General features: G+C 57.0%; 1 protein-coding gene across 1 annotated transcript; it reads left to right on the top strand.

The window, feature by feature from the left end:
• The first annotated feature begins 574 nt into the window (after positions 1–574).
• Positions 575–19396, top strand: CHST1 (carbohydrate sulfotransferase 1). The gene is made up of 3 exons (XM_040259078.1): positions 575–969; positions 15706–15802; positions 17256–19396. The coding sequence occupies exon 3, from the start codon at positions 17298–17300 to the stop codon at positions 18531–18533; it is 1236 nt and encodes a 411-aa protein (XP_040115012.1). The 5' UTR covers positions 575–969; positions 15706–15802; positions 17256–17297; the 3' UTR covers positions 18534–19396.
• Positions 19397–20561: the final 1165 nt, after the last annotated feature.

The raw sequence follows: 20561 nt of genomic DNA, 5'->3' as shown, positions 1-20561 counted from the left end.
CCAACGGAGCAGGGGCAAACGATTCATTTCCACATCTGAGAAATAACGGGGGTGGAGGGGCGTGACCTAGGGGTGTGTGCTGGGGTATTGGTACCAAAAGATACAAAAAGGCTCCTGTTCTGGGTTCTGGGGTCCCGAGGCCAGGCTGGGGGCTGCAGGCGAACTTCTGGAGGTGGAGGGGCATTCAGGCAGAAGGCCCTCGGTGAGCGCTCTCCAACCTTCCCCCCCGCTCCCCCCCCCCCCCCCCCCACACACCGGGGGCGGGGTAGGGGTGTGTACAGAAAGTGGTGCGCCTTCGCTCGCCTGGCTCCCAAAACCCGGGTTGCGGGTGTGGCTCCCCCGGGTTTGGATGGGTTGGCACAGGAACCGGCCTGCGAACGGGGGCGTCCCGAGGGCTGGTGGCCGGAGCAGCGCGGGGAGCCGGAGCCGGCAGGGCGGCTCGGGGAGCGGGAGGGCGCGCGCTGGCGGGGTGGGGAAGAGCAGGGGGCGGGCGGCCGCCGAGGGGCGGGCGGCTTTGGGGGGGTGGAGCCCGGACCGCAGCGCCCGCCGCTTGCTCGGCGCCGTAGCAGCCGCCGCTGCTGCCCAGGGCTTGGGACGCAGGGCGGCTGGCGCTCGGCGAGGCTCCGGCGCCCCGGGCTGCCGCGCTCTCGGTCCCGGCCCCCGGTCCCCGGCCTGGCGCCCCTGGGGCTCTCGCGCTCCGTTCCCCGATCCGGTACCCCGACACGGAGAACGCTCTCAGCTGGTCGAGCGGTCCTGGGCTCGCGCCCCCGGGCCATGAAGAGGGGCCCGTGAGGGGCGCGCGGAGGCGGTGGAAGAGGCAGGAGGAGGGAGGCCGAGGAGGAGGGCGCGGGAGGCGGAGGATGCCGCCGCACCCGCCACCACCCGCCGGCCCCCGGCGAGCCTGACTCCAGACCCGAGGATGGAGCCGGCGCTGAGCGCTGCAGCGGCTCCCGGCGCGCCCCCGACCAGGTACCGGCCGGGCCCGGCGGGCCCCGGGGCGGGAGGGAGCAGACTCTCGCCGCAGCAGCCGGGAGGGGCGCGGGCGCGGTGGGAGACGCCCCTCAGCTCGGGGACAGTCTCTACTGGCGGTGCGGGGCGGGGTGAGGACCGCAGCTTGTCGGGTGCAGGAAGGGGCTTTCCGGGGCCGGCGGCGGGTGAGCGCCGCGATCGCCCTGGCTCTCCCCGCCCCCATTCGGGGAGGGCAGCAAACTTGAGTCGCGCCGCGGCCCCGAGGCGCCCTCTCCCCTCCGCTGCGGAGCGCACTCGGGGGCTGCCTGAGGCTCGGCGTCCCATAGCCTGCCGGGCTCGGGGCTGTTGAGACCCCTGCAGACCCTGGGGTCCCCACGGCTGCACCAACTTTCCAAAACCACGCTGCACGCGGAGACGGGGGCTGTTGTCTGCTTCCTGCCCCCAGCCTGTGTCCCGCACCCGCACCCACCACTCTGCGATGAAGTGGTCTTGGAGGGGGAGGGGGGACAGGGGCTGCTGGAAGGTGCAGACCTCCCACGGAAGCCAGAACCACCCGCCTGCTCTTCCCCTCCTGGAGAGCAGCCCCTCCCAGGCTCTGGGAACCCAGAGTGGCCCTGGCCGGGAAGCTAGGGGTTAAAAGGTAAGACCTAATGGTAGCCCTCAGGTGGCACCTTGGCCTGATTTGCGATGCCACAGGGTACCCTCCCCCCGCCGCCCCCATCCCAGGGTTACCGCTCCTCACCTCTGGTGCGGCTTTTCTCCTGATGGACTTAAAACACTGCTCCGAAGCTGGAGGCATCTAGGGAGTCCAGGCGCCAGAGACTTTTGACAGAGAGTTGAAGGCAGGGGGTAGGGAGGTGGATGTCCAGAGGGTAGATAATACTGGAGGCAGAGGGGACCGGGGGTTGGGGGTGGAAGGCGGGACCCTGACCGGGAGGGTAGCTGCTCTGGCCAGCCAGAGGAGCCGTGGTGTAAGAGGCAAGCAGGAGGGGGCCCGAGGTACCAGGTGCCTGCTTCCGGGGTTCCTCTACCCCTTGAGGTGGGGCTGGCTGCCGCAGGCAGAGGCCTCGCTTAGGTGGGCAGCCCCCAGGCCCCGGCCCTCAGCAGCTGGGGACACTTAGGGGCAGCACCGTGGCCCTGCTTCTCTCTCCAGGTGCTCTCACCGTCATGACTCACACATTGGGTTCGCCAGGGAGGCATCAAGCCTCCGATCTATCCCACCCTCCCCCCTCCTTCCTGGATCCTCCCGGAGCTGCTGGGGCTTGGAGGGGGTGGATTTGCCCTGGGGCCTTGGCCCACTGAGGGAGGCCCTGAAGCCTGGCACTGCAAACTTTCATTCCCCTGCTGCTGTCCTGATGTTGGCAGGTGAGGGGCTAGGCCAGGGTGGCGGGGGTTGCCCCCAACCCTGCTGAGGCTTTGAAATACTAGTCCCACCTCCTTCCTGGCACATACCGTTAAGACACGACCTCATCGCAAATCGGAAGCACATTTTCCCCTTAAAATTCCAAATTTCCCTCTTTGCTGAGTATTGCCATGTTTTTGGCTGGAGGGTTCCTCTTCAGCATCTGAAGTCAAGCTCCTCTTGCCGACAAGCTTCCCTCCTGCGTGGTCACCTTTGCCAGGGGCAGGTCCCCATTCGAAGGGATGTGTTCTTCTAGGGCCCTAGTTCCCGAGGAGTGGCACTGAGGGGGCTGATGCAGGGGTGTGAGTGTACTGGCCACACGTACACGCAGGAGGTGTGCATCTGTGCTCCGCTGAGTCTGCAGGGGGCCCAGATGCCATGCTCTCACCAGCCGGGGAGAGGCTTGAACCTCCTTCCGCCCACCCCCCAGCCCCGCGGCAGACCCCCTTCCCCACACCCCTGTCTCCTTCCCTTGCCCACTGTGGGTCTCTCTTCACTTTTCCAACTCACTCTGCACTGGTGCGGGGAGGGAGCATTTGATATTCGTAATCTGGTTCAGAGAAGGTCCCGAAGCCCTGAGTCACGGTATGGTTTCCATGGAAACAGACTTGTTCATCGCTGTGGTGGTGGGGGAGAAGGGAAACATATAGTAAGAATCCAGTCTCCACAAGTGTGGTTGGAGTTGGACCAGCTCCCTTCATGGGGGACAGGGAGCGACGGGGCAAGGCTCTGGGGTCCTTGTGGGAGGGGCTGCCTCTCCCCATCCACTGGAGTTACCCCTCCCACCCTGGGAGCTGCTCAGCTCCTTCTGTGGCTCTTGGCAGGTTCTGCTTCTCCACGGGCTTTCTGACTAGGTGCTAGGGCTCATGGCCACCAATGTATGCCTCAGTCTCCTCCTCTGTGAGATGGGAAAGCCCTCATAGGGCTGTTGTGAAGGTCAAATGCATTAATCCGAGGCACACACTGAGAACACAGCCGTAGTAAATGTTCAGTGAGCACCATTAATTCAAGGTGTTGGAAGAGCACTCCCCCTGGCGGTGCTTTCACCTGGATCTACCCCTCTGCATCAGGCAAGGTGGTCTTAACATCTGGCAAGGTGGTCTTGACATCTGGCGGGGCTGGCCTCCTGCTTCCTGTAAGAGCCTCCCCAGCAAGCACCAGTACACCCCCAGCTGGGAGCCAGCCATCCCTTTCTTCCTCCCAGGGAGCACATATTTAGGTGGCTGAGGGCCTGAGCACCGTGCTTAGGGGTCCTGGCTCCTGTTCAGACCCCACCTGCCTGGGAGGCTTGCAAGAACACATCCTCCCAAGTTCAGATGGCCGGGCAGCATCCTGCTTCGGCCCCCTGGAGCTCTGAAGACCAAGAGAGGGGACTGGAGCGGGAGTGACCTTCCCGGATCCCAGAGAGGTGGGTTCACCTGGCTGGAGAAGCATCTCCTGGTGACCCACTGAAGAGGAATCAGGAACTCTCTAGAAAGATAATAGATGCTGGCCTCCTCATCCCCACAGGTTAGAACCTCTGCCGCTCAAGCGTGCCCAGCGCGCCCTACAAGTCTGGATTGGCTCTGGGCTCCAGCCCAGCAGGCTGGGAGATGGGCGCCTGCCCACATCTGCTTACCCCAGCAACCCGTGCCTCGGCAGTGTCTGGGCAATGGCTCGAGGCCAGTCGGCTCCAGTGATGGCCCAGCCAGTCTCCCTCACGGGTCCATCTTTCAGTTGCTCCTCTCCCCTCCCTATCCTGCAGACAACCCCTCCTCCTCTCCACGTCACTGGTCACTGTCCCCCTCCTTCCCTCCCATAAGGAGGGCGTCCACTCCGAGCTCCCTAAAAGGCAGTCCCTGCGGCAGTACCAGGTCTTAGAGCTACAGCTCATCCTCCACACCTGCTTGCTCTTCCTTCTGTTTCACAGATGGGAAAACTGAGATCCTTGGGCTTTGCCAGTCAAAGCCATCACTCGAGCTGGCCTTGGCTGCCCCAGCCCCATCTCCGCCCTGGGGATGTCCTTCCCTCTTCCCTGGCAGCCTCAGAATCCCCCTGCCCCCAATGCCCCTCCATGCTGAGTTTCCTGCCTAGGTTTTTCCCCCAGGTCTCTGGACCGCTTTGCCATCCTCATTGGTGTTCACAACACCTTCCAGTTTAATACCCTCTGCAAATTTCATTAACGGACTGTTTACTCCCTCTCTCAGGATCGTTAATGAAGATGTTAGTAAGATCTGACCCAACAGAGCTGGGTCTTGGCAGCCCTGCCTTCTCTCCCAGACTCTGTCCCTCAGCTCCTTCCCCCTGGGCTTGCCTCCTCCACCTGGGACCCTTGGGACCTGCCCCTTCTTGCTTTTAGCCCCATGACAAGTGCTTAGGGCCAAGTCTGTTTGAATTAATTTTGTAAGGTTACTTGAGGCACTGAATCAAATGCTTTGCTAAAAATCAAGATATATTACCCTGCCTGCATTTCCTTCATCTACCAGTCTTGTAATTCTATCAAGAAAGCTATCAAGTTTGTCAGGCATGATTTGTTCTTTATAAATCCCCACAGTATTGCGTGGGGCACAGAGTTCCCGCGTTTTCTAAATGTTTAGAGATTCTCTGTGTTTGCTCCTTGATTAGAGCTGGAAGGCCGTGTCGCAAACGCTCATCTCTTCCTCTGGGACAGAGAACAGAGCACAGTCCTCCCCTTCTCTGGGTCTCTGCTGGGGAAAACGAGTCGCTTAGCACCCACTGTGTCCTTGCAGGGTGCTGAGGGCCCCAAGTTGGGCACCCCCTGACCCCAAGATGGGTGGATGGGCAGAGGGCCTGGCGCCGTCCCTCAGGGATTCTGTAGGCAGGTGGAGATGACGGACATGTCTGGTGCCGACACTTCAAAGGTGCCGTGGAGTGAGTACCTTGCCCAGTGCACTAAGAGCATTACCGAGATGTTGAGTGTTACGTTCATGATCTTTAAGGGAGGTGGGTGATCTCTCCTCTCCCTGGGTGCCTGGGAAAGTCCTATGAGGGTAAGCCTGCCCTGGATCCGAGGTCTGGGTCTCAGCCTCTGCCGTTGCTCTTGACCTCTTAAGTGTGCCTTAACAGGGTCAGGGCAATAGCTGGGGTCCAGACCACGGGGTTTAGGGGGTCAGGGAAGGAAGGCACGTCTTTAGGGAGAAACTCAGACAGGTGAGGACTTCGCTGCGTATGCACCTCACACACAGAACCCTGTAACCTGCCTCCGGCCCCTCGGCTGCCACTTCTCAGCACTCCGCTCAGCCTCAGTGAGCCTCGGCCCCTCCCCTGTGAGACGGACCCTCCATGAGCAGTGGCCATCATGTCTTTTTCGGGACGTCCCTGTTGATGTAGGGGCAGAGGTGCTCATCTGATCGTCAGGGTACCCGTGAGCGGCTCTCCCCAACACTTCTCATCCAGGAGACAGACAACTGGCAGGCTGAACTGCCTGGCATCCTTGGGGCCAGCTGGGGGCTGGTGGTAAGTTCTGGGCTTAGGGGCCAGGGGGACCTTCTGGACCTTGAACCCAAACCCTCTGCCCCATTCCAGACTGTTCCAGGCCGGATGGTAATCAAGACATTTTTTGGTGTCCTCTTGGCTGCATGGCATTTGGGCATTTCTGGCCTTGCTGGCCATGAAACCACCCACTCCCCCACCTCTACTTGTCTAACCAGAGCTAGGGCCCCGGAGTGGGGGGCAGAGTGTGTTTTGGTTAGTGCCTGTCCGGTGGGACATTGCCCTGCACCCTCCGCATGCTTGCACCATTATTTTTTCTAATCTTTGCGATGGGCTTCTCTTTGTCATTCAGCTGGGGAGGGGAGAACCACTCGGGAAGCGGTGAGATGGTACCCACGCATCTGTGGTGTGCCAGGAACCAGGCAGGTAGGGCTGCAGGCAGCCCGTGTCCCTCCAGCTGACACAGCAGGGGTCTGATCCTTGGAGATGGTCACTAGCTGTTTGCTGGGTGAACTCGCTTCTGGGTCTGCATGAACGCTGAGGTCAAGGTTGGCCCTGAAGTGTGTGGGGATCCTGGTGGCCACCTTGGCCCTGCCTGTCCCCTCTAGCCTCCAGGTGCTGGTGCCATTACATGCTCTGGGGTGTGGTCTGGGGATTTCAGCTTTGTGGTTAGGGCCAGTGCTTAGGGGTCCTCAGAGCTGAGCTTGAATCCTGGCCCCCACCAAGGATAAGCCGCACACACTTGGACAAGTTCCCTCACTTGGTCTGAGCCTCATGTGCCTCGTCTGTGAAAGATGGCAGCAATACCTGTGGAAAGCCCCCGCTTGAAGGGAACGAGGCCCGTGATCATCTCTGGGTATTGAGAGGGTGACAGGCAGGAAGGCCAGGGGTCTCCAAATGGAGGAAATAGGCTGCAAGTGTCAGACATTTTTAAATCTCTCTTGAGTGGCAGGAGGAAACAAACTACAAGTGTCAGACTTTTTTTTTCCCCTTCTCTATACAAATTTAAAGGGGTTTCTTTTAAAATTCTGTGTTGCCGTGACGACACCTGGTTCCACCTGAACTTAACTTTTCTCAAACCTTGAGCTAACCAATGCATTTTTCTTATGGAAATGTTTTTCTTAAGCTATGTTAATGAGCTATGTATTCACCCTAGACTCTGTCTTCAACTTGGTTCTGCCTAAGACTCAGAACCAGTATGTTTTACTTGACAAACCAGTATGTATGTTTTACTCATGCAAATGTTCTCTTAAGCTATGTTAATGAGACTACGGCTTTGCTTGGAAACCTGCCTTTCTTCAAGATTTACATCAATCATTTTATGGCCCGGGACAACTTACCTTGTGCCAACATTATCTCAAAATGCATCTCGTGGGTGAGGGGCCTGGTGCCAGTCTCTGAGTTCTGAGACATTTCCTGTCTCTAATTAGCAGCCTGCTAGGAGAAGGAAATGGCAACCCACTCCAGTGTTCTTGCCTGGAGAATCCCAGGGACAGGGGAGTCTGGTGGGCTGCCGTCTTTGGGGTCGCACAGAGTCGGACATGACTGAAGCGACTTAGCAGCAGCAGTAGCTATATAACATCCGGCTAAAGACTGGTGGGGTGGGAGGCACTCTTTCTGCCCCCTTCTGATGTCTGTGTCAGAATATACTTTAATAAAACTTTATTACACAAAAGCTCTGAGTGATCAAGCCTCGTCACTGGCCCCGGATTGAATTCCTCTCCTTCAGAGGCCAAAAATCCCAGCGCCTTTCATGGCTCAGCAACAACGTTTCAGCATTCCCTCCATCCCATGTAATAGCCCCAAAGCTCAGGTGAGCTTCCCCGGCGCCCAGGCGCCTCCCCCCCCCCAGTATCCCCAGGGGCTAGCTGGGTCTTACGCAGGCGGCCCGAGACTGGAGACTCCAGGATCCAGGGACAGAAGGCTCCCCTTCCCAGCCCCTCGGGCAGCAGCGGCCTTCGCTTTAGCTGCTGTTGGCTGTTTGTCATCCTTGAAGCCGGGAGGAGGGGCTAAAGCCCCCGGTATCCAGGGGGCGGGGCCTGGGTACTATTCCGATGACGACTCTGGCTGGTGGGGAGGGGCGGGGGTGGGGTGGGGGACAGGAAACCGGGGCCTTTCCGCCCGGTGTGGGTGCAGAGTGGCCCGCCTACCACAGGCCGGGCTGTGGTAGGATCAGCCCGAGACAGAGAATGGGCCCTTCTGACTCATCCCTCCCCCGCGAGGAGTCAGGCACACTGGGGCCATGCGGCAGGAGGAGGTCGATCACTCTCCCTGCTGCTGGGGAAAGCTTCCCTCAGGTCTGTCGGGACCCGCTGACCGGCAGGACTGTAGGTAGTCCCTGCAGTCTGAACAACAAGGGTCTCCAACCTACACAAGTGGTGAGAGCTTCATGGCGGAGGCTGTGGCGCTGCTGTAATTTCTTTGAACATTTCCAGGCCACTATTGCCTGTTTGTAGGTTTGAGTTATTAAGTGACTCGGTAGTGTCTCTTTGCGACCCCACAGACTGCAGCGTGCCAGGCTTCCCTGTCCTTCACTGTCTCCCAGAGCTTGCTCAAACTCAGTGTCCATTGAGTCGATGATGCCATCCAATCATCTCATCCTCTGTCGTCCCATTCTCCTGTCCACAATCTTTCCCAGCATCAGGGTCTTTTCCAATGAGTCAGCTCTTTGCAGCAGGTGGCCAAAGTATTGGAGCTTCAGCTTCAGCATCAGTGCTTCTAATGAATATTCAGGGCTGATTTCCTTTAGAATGGACTGGTTGGATCTCCTCGAAGTTAAGGGACTCTCAAGAGTCTTCTCCAACACCACAGTTCGAAAGCAGAGTAGTCCCTCAAAATCATGCCCAGGGTTGTTAGTGAATCCCACTCTATGCCCAGCCCTTGTGCTAAGCTTCATCAGCTTTCTGTCTCACAATCCAAATATTCTAAAGATTCTGTGATCATCTTTCCCATTTCATAGATAAGGACAGTTGAGGCCTATGGAGGTTAAGTGTTCTGCTCAGGGTAAAGCATCAGCAGTAGGAGTCAACCCAACCCTGCCTGGTCCCACAGCCAGGATGTCCAACTCCATCCAGCCTGCCTCCTCGCACGCCTATGGGTAAACGTCTCAAGGAGACTTGGGACACCATGCATGTCCCAGGGTCAAAACGTGGATGTTGGAGTGACCTGCTCTGGAGACATCGAGGCTCATGAGAGACAGCCAAGCCTCTCTGCTGATGGTGAAAAGTTGGCGGATGGTCATCTCTGGATGCTTGTCTTTGGAACCATGATTGTGAGAACTTGCCCCCACTGGAGGTGCCTGAAGGATGTGTGTACTGGTTCCGTGGGGTCTGTGGATAAGCCATGAGGCCCAGGGACTCAAGAGATTGTGTGCAAAACACATGTTTGGATTGGGTGGGTCTGGAGATAAGGACCATGGACCCCACAGGGTTTCAGATTGAGGGGGCATGACCCCAAAGAGAAAGAAGCACTGGGGCTTCCAGTCACCCCTGGGCTGACCCAGACCTCAGAGGCTGAGTCTGGACACCATCAGATCACCTCCTCCCAAGGCTGCACTGGCTGAACTACATATGGGCATCCTGTTTACCTCCTTGAAGGTTGTTTCAGGACACAGCACTGCTAAACTTGTCCTTGGACTTACTAGGTATGGGGTCTTAAGGACAGTGATACCTGCTCAGGGCTCTCGAGGAGAGCCTTCTGGATAAATCTTGTGTTGGATTCAGTAACAGGAATAGTTGGGTATCTCTTGAGCAGGTGCTATAATCTTCACCTCATGGATCCTATGAAACACGTAAATGAAGTATTTCCCTTTTCTCATTGGCTGCCAGGTAACTTTGACCTGTCTGTGTAACCTTATGGGCTGTTGTGCACTGACCTGGCTCCTCGTTCTTTTGGAAATTCATACCCCTGTTTTCCCCTTGCCTCATTTTCATCACATTATTTTCCTTAGGAAGAAAAAACTTTGCTGTTTTATGTTTTAGCTAAACAAACATGAAACTCTGTGAGGCCTATGGTCCTTCTCTTCAGATCCACACCAATCCAAACATGTGTTTTGTACACAAACTCTTGAGTCCCTGGGCCTCATGGCTTATCCACAGACCCCAAGGAACCAGTACACACATCCTTCAGGCACCTCCAATGGGGGCAAGTTTTCCCAATCATGGTTCCAAAGACAAGCATCCAGAGATGACCATTCGCCCACTTTTCACCATCAGCAGAGAGGCTTGGCTGTCTCTCATGAGCCCCGATGTCTCCAGAGCAGGTCATCACTGTCTACTGCAGACACAGGGATGAAGCATTTCCTTTCTGCAGGCTCCATCCCAGAGGCCTGTTTGCCAACTCTGTGCCTCCGTCCATCTCTTCCCCCATCCAGATCCCTCTGCTTCTTACTCCAGTTTCAGGGACCCCGGAGCCTCGGGGCTCCTCCATACTGACTCCTGACTCTGAAGAGCTGTATCATTTGATACAGTGATCAGGTTTTTTTTCCTCTGCTTCTCCTGTCTTCCTGGACTTCACAAAAGCAGGGGAAAAGGGAACAAGGAGAAAACCAGGAGGGGATTCATTTCCTCAACTGGGCCTTAGCGGCTCTTCCCAAAGCCTCAGGTCCCGCTTTGGAGGTCTCCCCCTTTTTCAGCTCCTGTCTTGTCTCAGCAGCCCCAGGTGACTTCTGGCCCCTGCCTGAGCAGACTGAGCCCAGTTTTCTGGCCGAAAGATGGCGAATGCAGCCCCGGTGCCTTGGAAATGCCGGTGGAGATTGCCAGCCAGCAGTGCTCTGGGGAGAGCAGTGCCCTGGGGGCACAGTGAGACGCCAGTTCTGGGCTTCAGTGCCACACCCTGTCATCAGTTGTCCCTCCAGTTCTTGCATGAGGTGGCTTCTCTCTGTTTCTCAAAGTTAATAAACTGGATCAACATGCTCAGTATAAACTGTGCCTTCCTCCCACCCGTCTCCTAGCTCCTCCCACCTGGCAGCTACAGTTAACTGGTTCGGTGCAAGTTCTTATGGTTGTTTATGCATAGATTCAACTAAATGTGTGTGTGTGTAGATATACTCACATACATTCCCTTAAAGAAATGAGAAATGGTGGCACACTGTTGCCCATTGTCTTTTCTGGCCCTAGACTTAAAAATTTTTTTTTTTTTACTTAATAATGCATCTTGGGTGATGGTTCCACCTTGGTACTTAAACATCTGTGGAGCCTTCTCTGACAGAATTGGTTAAAAAGAAAATGCTAGGGTGGGGGAGAATGTTAATGAAAGGGTTAAGTCTCTAGGGAAGAGAAGGGATGCTCATGGGTGGGTGTAAGGAGGTTTGAGAGCCTTCTGATTGTGTGTGTAAAACTGTGGGCCCGAATGGATCTTCAGGGAAGAGGGATTGTGTCTCTCCAAGGGGGTCTGTGACCCAGAAAAGACAAAGAACCACAGCATTGGGTTGTGCGGATTAAACAGAGCAGGAGACAGAGGTTAACTCGTCAGAGGGCAGCGTCCCTTGGCTCTTGGGCCTCACCGGGGCAGCCACGGATCGGGCTGAGACAGGGGCAGAGCTGCCAGCCGTGGTAGCCTCTTGGAAGGTGACTGGAGCCTTCCCACTTCTGAAGGAAGGTTCCCGCATCGTTCAGGGAGGGTGGTCCTGACCCTGAGGATGAAGTACAAGGGCTTCCCGGGATCGGACAATTCCGATGGCCAGACCTGGGACGCCCTTAAGGGTCACTGGGTTTAGGGAAAAACCGAGGCACAAAGAGGCCAGGGGGTGAGTCCAAGGTCACTAGCCAGGCGAATGCAGAGCCTGTGGGTTGCTCCAGCCTATGACATTCGGTGTTCCTTCCCTGCCGGAGCGGAAGACCAGGGAGCCGAGGCCCTCCAGATGCTGTGAGGCTGCCTGTTGCCGCCTGCCTCATGGTGTGTGGGTGAGGGAAGAGGGGAGCACAGAGCAGAGCCCGCAGCCCGGGTGGGCGTGTCATCCCCCCACCTCGCTGCTCCTGCAACATTGCCTCCCCGCCGCCTGCCTGCCTGCGTCCTCACATTAGACTGCAGCCAACCAGTCAGGAATTCTGAACCCAGCCGAGACGCCGCGCTAAGGAGCGGCACTGCAGGATGCGGCCACTAGAGGGCAGCAGGGAAGCCACTGCGGCGGTTCCGCAGGAGAGAGCTCGCCGGCTGGGACAGTGTGCAGGAAGGCAGGGGCTCCGGGCAGCCGCTTGCCTGGCAGAGGTCTGGGCACAGCGGTCAGGGAGCGTGTCTGCCTCACGGTCACAGTCAGTGCTGATGGGTTATGAGAGACCTCCTTGAGACAGAAAGCCCACGAGGCCATCAATGACGATAAAAGTAACAACACTTATTGAGCACTTCCTCCTCGCTAGACACTGTAGGAAGTAATCAGTCCTAAAAAAAACAGCCTTGTTAAAATTATCCCCATTTCTTAGGTGAGAAAACCAGAGGTCCAGGGAGACTGGGGGAATCTGGTCATCCACAGGGCTGGTGCCAGAGCCAACGTCCCAAGTGCAAGGCTGTACCACATTATACGCCTGTTCAGATGACTACTGCTACGTTATACTTAATTTACGGGTGGGGAAACTGAGGCTCGGAGAAAACGAGTGGGTCGCCCAGGGCCACGTCCTGCTGAGTGACAGGTCCAGGTAGGTGTGGTTTCATGGCTTGAGCTCTCAGCTCTGAATTCTAGTTCTCCCAGGTGGAGGTGTTTGTTTCCCACTCCCATCCTGTACCCTAATCTGAAGGTAGCTGGTTCCAAAGTCTGAACTTTCCTTTGAGAGTGGGTGACTCCCAAGAGAAGTTAGATTCTGGATGCCCATGTCTAAGGCTTGCCTGGATTTTGACTCACCAGAGGTGGAGGGATGCCAGGCCAGAGGCTTCAAGAAGCCCCAGAGAGGGGCTCTGGGGCCCACAGTCTGGCTTAGAGGATGGGGGTATTGAAGGTATCCCTTGCAGTGGCCAGAGCTCCCCTGGGAACAATGGGGCCCGGCCTCAGGGCCTCTGGTTTCCAGGGCAGTTGCTTCCAGCATACCAAGGACACTTGGCGGGCCCTGGGCCTGGTTCTGCCAGGCTGGCAGGCAAACAGGGGCATTTCTAGGAGGGCCTGACTTCCTCCATCTTCCCGTTCCCATGCCCTGGCTTTGCCCTCCTTGGGGGTGGGGGGTTGGAGGGGTGACAACGGGTGGCCTGCCTTCAACATCTTCCCCTCCCGGGTGTCCAGATTGCACCTTGTAAATCTGAGTCCTGCTTTTTAAGGGATTTATAGCATCGCAGTGATGCTTTAATTCCTTCTGATTTATTGGCAAGACAGCAGCTTCCAATCCTGGCCTTAGTTTTTGGGGGTGGTGGTGGTTCAAGGAAGTGAGGGGAAGAAACTTAAAATGGTTTCCTCCTTGAAAGATGCTCATCTCTAAAGAAAACCTTGGGTGAATTGTTTTTGGAACGGGAATCTTAAGAGTTAAGGGAAGTCTCTTTAAAGCTTCCATTTCCTGTCTTGGTGAGGACCAAAGGGTGCTGAAGGTAGCTGAAGAGGGAGTAGGTCAGGGAGGAGGATTTTGAGCATACTGCCTGGCTGGAATCCTGGCTCTATGCTTGGAGAAGTTATCTAACTGTGTAGAACCTTTTCTTATCTGTAAAATGGAACCATGACCCCACAGGGTTACTGTGAGTGCTAGATGAGCTGATGCCTGGAAAGGGAGCCTATGACTGGGAGAAACATCATGAGTGCCCAGAAGTACTTGCTTTCCTTCATGTTATTTTAGAATAGTACCTGGCTCATGCTAGAATAGTGTTCAGAATAGTACCTGGCTCATGCTAGATAATAACATCCTTGTGAATAAATACAAAGGAAATATGGCCGAATGAAACCGCACTGCCGCTAAAGAATGGACTCCTGAATAATTTAAAAATATTACTCTGCACGCATATCGGTGACTTTCCCTACCTGTTTTCTAAAGACGTTCACGTTTGTCTTGGGGCACTTGGGCAGGGCTGGCCTGCACTCTGCATGGGTCCCATATAAAGCTGAGACGCTGTACTCTGTGGGTCCTCTGAGCAACCCTGCTGATGGAGACAGCGTCTTCTGCTCTCGTGGGGTGAGGCAGTGTGGGATGGGGGTGCTTTCCTCAGCTCACACCGGAGGTTCCCCAGAACCTGACTGCGCCTTTCCCCTGTTTACTGCCATCTGGTGACAAGGTACTGCTTCCTCTAAGCACCAAGCAGGGTTTTGCACCTAAAACAGGCCTCCCCGAGCCGCCGCCAGCCCCCTGCCCGTCCCTAAGCTTCAGCATGTTCCTTCTGCACCAAACTGATGGTAGAAGAGCCACAGTGCCGGCCCAAGAGTCTGATCCAGAGGGACTCGCGTCTCTCCTACTTCTTACTTGCTTACCACGCCCATTGGCGTAGTCTCTGAGCCTTAGTTTCATCATCTGAACAATGGGAGTGAGGACCCTGACCTTCCAGCAGGGGCTCTCAGGAAAACAGACTCTCTCCCTGGTGTGGAGAGCTGGGTGAGTGAGCTGAACCCGATAGCACCCATTTGGGAAATGAGGACCCACTCGTCCCGCCCCCAAGGGGAATTGTGCCCAATAGTGAACGTGGGAAGAATACTCAGAAGGCGCAGGCGTTCACCCAACCTCCACGAGCCCAGTAGTTCAACCAGACCAGACAGCAAAGGGAAGAGCATGCTCTAAGTCTCAGAAGTCATCTGAACATCGCCTTCTAACATCTGGTGCCTCTCATGCTGATTCACACATGAGCAGGGGACATTAATTACATGCATGTCTGAAGGCCCAATATGGGTAACCTGGAGGAACAGTAAGTCAGGTCTCCTTGGAGGGAGGGAGCATGGGCTCTGGGGAACCTGCTGGATGGGGGTTAAGCCAGGCATGTGGGGTCAGGCAGGTTTCTCCACCTCTCTGTGCCTCAGCTTTCTTGCCTGTGAAATGGAACCGATACTGGCTTCCACGTAAAGTTCTTGCGGAGCACTGATGAGCCAAGGTAGGTAAACCGCTTAGTGCTTAGGAAATACTCATTGGATACTAACCAAAACAATGCTGTGACCTTGGTGCTTTGACTTAGGGTTTGCAAAGAGCGTGAAGGTCAGGGATGCTCCCTGGTCCACTTGTGCTTTGAGTTTCAGGTAGTCGTTCTCCTCTCTCTGTATGGATGGAAGAGGAACCTCGCTTCCTTTCTGTCCCTTCCTCCCGGGCTTCAGCGGGTGGGCTGCCTCCACTGAGCTGCCGTTTCCACCTGGAGATCTGGGGTGAGGCTCCTTGCTCTTCCCGACTTCCGCTAACCCCCATTGGGGAAAATCACTGAACAAGGTGAATCGCAAAGGGTCAGGATGCTGCGGATTTTAAATGCAGAACCCATCTGGACTGTGCTCCAGCTGGCCCCGTTTTCTGGGATAACTTTGACCATGATGGTACCGTTGTTGGGCACTAGGTACTGGGTCTGGTTGGGTCAGTCCGATCACCAGAGCTGAACTGAGCTGGCCAGCTTGGGGGTGTTTATGTCCAGTGGATTTCTGTGCATCTTTCTTGGATGGTAGCTGGGACAGGTGCCTCTCTGGGGTGGTTCCCTACATGGGGCACTGACTCTCAGCTGGGCATGCAAGCTTGCCAGCCCCCTGCCCACTGGAGCATCACTTTCATAGGGTATGGGTAGCGGGTGGGAGAGGGGGGTGAAGGGGGTAGGATGCTGCCTGGGACTCAGAGGGCTGGACTCAGGGACTCAGAGATGGCACTGGGTTACCTGGAGCCCTGAGTCTCAGTGGGTAGATCTGGGAGAGCAGATAGGGCTTGTGTTGCCCAGCCCTAGGGAGCTGTCCGTGGGGCGTACGAAACAGGGGAGAAGAGGTGGGAGCGGGTGCTGGGAGCCCCTTCAGCACCACTGCTCTCCCTGTCTCCTTGCAGTCTGCTGGCCACGGGACTGCTGCACGGGCTGTGACTGCCGGCGAGGCCTGGAGATCCGGCAGCTGCGGACTGCCCAGCGCCGAACAGCCCCCCTTTGGTGAGTTGGTGGAGTGCTCCCCTGCCTTTGCCTTCCCCAGGGCGGGTCACTGAGCTGGCCTCTCTTGGCTGGGGGAGGTACGGGGGCCAACTTTCAGATGCTCGGGTTGGCCCCTACCCCGGGACCCCAGCACACCCCCACTTTCCCTGCCCTCCTATTCCCCACACTTCCTCCGTTCCTTGAGATGCCCCTTTTCTTCCACCCTTCTCCTTCTCTCTCCCCGGTCTGGGTTCTCTGGGGTCACTGTGGAATCACAGTGGGGTCCCTGAGCTCACCCTGTGGGCTGAAGGGGGTGAGGGCCTAAGGGTGGAGGCCCTTGAGGACTGGATGGGGGAGGGATGCTGGAGGAACCAGTTCATCCAGCTAAACCAGTTCACTCACGTGCCCCATGACCAGGACCCCTTCCTCAGTACACGTGTGCATACCCAGTTGTGTCTGACTGCAACCCCACAGACTGTGTAGCCCACCAGGCTCCTCTGTCCATGGGATTCTACAGGCAAGAATACTGGAGTGGGTTGCCATTTCCTTCTCCAGGAGATCTTCCCGACCCAGGGATTGAACCTGTGTCTCTTGAGTCTCCTGCATTGGCAGGCGGATTCTCTACCACTAGTGCCACCTGGGGGCCACCCTCTTCTTCAGTGGCCAGGAGCAAATCCTGGAGGCCACTGGGGCCTGGGAAGGGGTGTTTCTCAGCAGCCCCTGGACCCTGTCTGCTCTGGGCCAGCTGCCTCTGAGGGAGTCCATGAGCCCTGAGAGTCCTCCACTGGAATAGCTGGTCACCTGCACCTGTAAACTGGGTGGGGAGAGCAGGAAGGGCTTGACGTTGCTGTCCCCCTTCCCCAGCCCGGTGGCCAGAGGTCGCTAGCAGCCCACCCACTCAAGGCGTGCAAGGGTTCTTTTTGCACGAGGTCTTGGGTCAGGGGGCAGCATGTGACATGGGCCCTTCTTCCTCCTGCGGGTGGGCAGAAGACAGAGGAAAGAGGACCACACAGGGAAGTGGGTGCCAGTTCATGGGAGTGGAAGATGCAGGTGGCCCAAGAGATGCCAGCAGGGGTGGGTAGGCAGAGACAGAGGAATGGCTGAGGTGGGTGGGAGCTGGTCATTCCCCAGGTATGGGAGTTGAGGGAGTTAGGGTCTTGACTGGTCAGGCCCCACTAAGCTACTCAGTTCTGATGGGAGGCCCCACAGTATTCTGTAGGTTAGGCCCTGGGGTATAGGAATGGGTTTGTTCAGTTCCTAAGAGCCCCCGGGAGTCCCCAGAGAATGGTAAAGTCTAGCGTAGGAGCCCTTTCAGTGCTCAGGTGTATGTGGGAGCACTGAACCATGGAGCTGGGGCCCCTCCCCTGAGGGCTGGAGACCCAGCTCCTCTCAGGGAGCAAGCCGGTGCCGCCTCCGGCCGTCAGGGGCCCCCAAGTCTGGCTGCTCCCTGACGGCTGCCCGCCTTGGCCCCCAGACCTCACATGCTGGAGAAGCAGCCCCATGAAGGTGCCCAGCCATGCAATGTTCCTGGAAGGCCGTCCTCCTCCTTGCCCTGGCCTCCATCGCCATTCAATACACGGCCATCCGCACCTTCACGGCCAAGTCCTTCCACACCTGCCCGGGCCTGGCGGAGGCCGGGCTGGCCGAGCGGCTGTGCGAGGAGGGCCCCACTTTCGCCTATAACCTCTCGCGCAAGACACACATCCTTATCCTGGCCACCACGCGCAGCGGCTCCTCCTTCGTGGGCCAGCTCTTCAACCAGCACCTGGACGTCTTCTACCTGTTTGAGCCCCTCTACCACGTGCAGAACACACTCATCCCCCGCTTCACCCAGGGCAAGAGCCCAGCCGATCGGCGGGTCATGCTGGGCGCCAGCCGGGACCTCCTGAGGAGCCTCTACGCCTGCGACCTCTACTTCCTGGAGAACTACATCAAGCCGCCGCCCGCCAACCACACCACCGACAGGATCTTCCGCCGCGGGGCCAGCCGCGTGCTGTGCTCCCGGCCGGTGTGCGACGCCCCGGGCGTGGGGGGCCTGGTGCTGGAGGAGGGGGACTGCGTGCGCAGGTGCGGCCTGCTGAACCTGACGGTGGCCGCCGAGGCCTGCCGCGCGCGCAGCCACGTGGCCATCAAGACGGTGCGCGTGCCCGAGGTCAACGACCTGCGGGCCCTGGTGGAAGACCCTCGGCTAAACCTCAAGGTCATCCAGCTGGTCCGGGACCCCCGGGGCATCCTGGCCTCCCGCAGCGAGACCTTCCGCGACACGTACCGCCTCTGGCGGCTCTGGTACGGCACCGGGCGGAAGCCCTACAACCTGGACGTGACGCAGCTGACCACGGTGTGCGAGGACTTCTCCAACTCCGTGTCCACCGGCCTCATGCGGCCCCCGTGGCTCAAGGGCAAGTACATGCTGGTGCGCTACGAGGACCTGGCCAGGAACCCCATGAAGAAGACTGAGGAGATCTACGGGTTCCTGGGCATCCCCTTGGACAGCCACGTGGCACGCTGGATCCAGAACAACACGCGGGGAGACCCCACCCTGGGCAAGCACAAGTACGGCACGGTGCGAAACTCGGCGGCCACGGCCGAGAAGTGGCGCTTCCGCCTCTCCTACGACATCGTGGCCTTCGCCCAGAACGCCTGCCAGCGGGTGCTGGCGCAGCTGGGCTACAAGATGGCCAGCTCGGAGGAGGAGCTCAAGAACCCCTCCATCAGCCTGGTGGAGGAGCGGGACTTCCGCCCTTTCTCGTGACCGGGGCTCCGCGGGTGGGGGCAGGGGGCACACGATGTCGGTTTTGATAACATGGACCGTTTTTAACTGTTGCCTTATTTCCCCCTTCCCTCTCCCACCCCGTCTTTGGTGTCCTACTTGCCCCCTGTCCGCCCCCCTCCCCACTTCCACCTGCCTCTCTTTGTCTCTGAAATTTGCACTATGTCTTGGACAGGAATCCTTGGGGAAGAGGGGGCGGTGAAGTGGGGTCCAGCCCCCACCCCACACCGTTCAGACACTCGGGTGTGTGTCTCTGGTGGATGGTGACAATGTTTACAAGCACCACACTTACACATTCACATACGCACGTACACACACACACACACACACAGGCGCTTGAGAGGAGAGACACCCCAAACCACACAACTTCTGAGGTTTTTTGAATGGACGAGTGGTCAGGGTATGGTAGTTTTTGCACTGTCTTACTTCAACAAGGTAAGAGGTTAAAAACAAAAAGGCCACCTCTCTCTAATTTATGAATGGTGTTTATCCCTCCCCATCCTGCTTCTGCCTCCCAATATCCGCTGCCCCCGACTCCTTGGAGCAGAGAAAACTGCCCCTTCCTGCCCATCCTCGCCTGTCGGTGAGCAGGTTTTTACTGTGAGGTGAATGTGGACCTTGTTTATTTCTTCCAGTCTGTGGCAATGCTGTCTGTCTGTCTGTCTGAGTTTTGTGGCTGCCCCTGGACCAGTGATGGCTGATAAATATTACGGTTTTCTGATTGATCTTGGGGTCCATCTGTGATATTTCTTTGTGCCAAAAAAAGAAAAAAAAAGTGGTTCAGTTTGCTAAATGAACATTGAAATGCTTTATCTGTGTTTTCTGTGAATAAAAGAGTGCAATGATGTCTGAGTGTGATTATGGGACATGCTGAAAGGTGAAGGCAGAACTTGGTGGGGTCCAGGTGTTTCTGGCTTTGGGGAGGAGAGACATGGAGATGGAGGAGGGGATTCAATGACCAGTTGCTGGTTTTCAGAATTTGTATCACCCTCAACACCCTCAACAGTGAGCTCACAGTTTCCTTTCCCTTCGGTTAGTTGAGACCAGTCACCTGATAGCCAGGGGGTGATGCTCAAGTGGTGTGGCTTGCTGGATCAGTGTCTGGAGATCCTGATGTCCTGGTGACTCTTTCCTGTGCCAGATGTTACTCCTTTTATTGCTGGATCTGGGGCCAGGATAGCCGGGGAGGGAAAAATATTCCAGAGTGGGTTGACTCAGGGCAGTGGCCTCCATCAGTGGTCCGGATGCATTCGGTATTTTAACAGCTAGTGCAGATGTCCCATTGTCTACACTGGGAATACCAGTCCTGCTTACTTTCCTTCCGATCTTTGGCAATCTAGCAGCTGCCTCCGCGAGGCTTCCCCAGCTCTTATTTCAAGAAAACGGCTGGTCCCTGGGGTGGAGTTCACAGCTTTGTTGGCCTGGGAGAGAGAGAACTCCTGGGATTAGGCAGCTTCGGAGGTGCAGAGGATGAGATGGCTGGATGCCATCACTGACTCGATGGACATGGGTTTGGGCGGACTCCGGGAGTTGGTGATGGACAGGGAGGCCTGGCATGCTGCGGTTCATGGGGTCGCAAGGAGTCAGACACGACTGAGCGACTGAACTGAACTGAGAGGTCCTGGGCTTCTCAAGCTTGGCAGAGCCATCACCCAGGGCAGTACAGCCTTCAAGGGATTTATTTGTGATAAACAGGCCTGCGTGACAGAATCAGAAGCCAGAGTGCTGGCCTGTTTCTAGGGTCTAAAGACCCGATCTTAGAGCTCTCTTGGAGGCCCTGCGTGCCCTGGTTCCTGCCCACCTCCAGCTTCACCCGAGCTGTGTTCCCCTTCACAGGGAAAGGCTTGGCTTTCTTTCAATTCCTTGAGCGCACTGAGGTTACTGCTCCCAATTTGCTCTCCTCTCCCTGTAACCACACCCTTGGTTGGTGCCTCTTCCCCCCATTTGGGCTTAGCCACATGCCTTGTCTTTGTCAGTGGCTTACAGCAGCATGAGAAGTGCCTGAGCTTT

This window comes from Oryx dammah, unplaced genomic scaffold (genome assembly GCF_014754425.2).
Source record: "Oryx dammah isolate SB20612 unplaced genomic scaffold, SCBI_Odam_1.1 HiC_scaffold_17, whole genome shotgun sequence".
Taxonomy (NCBI): domain Eukaryota; kingdom Metazoa; phylum Chordata; class Mammalia; order Artiodactyla; family Bovidae; genus Oryx; species Oryx dammah.
The sequence above is the reverse complement of the archived record's forward strand: the minus strand, read 5'-3'. Positions and strand labels throughout refer to the sequence as shown.

Bases quoted from the DNA above. Each gene is read 5' to 3' on its own strand.
- CHST1 (XM_040259078.1), top strand. From the start codon at position 17,298: ATGCAATGTTCCTGGAAGGCCGTCCTCCTCCTTGCCCTGGCCTCCATC.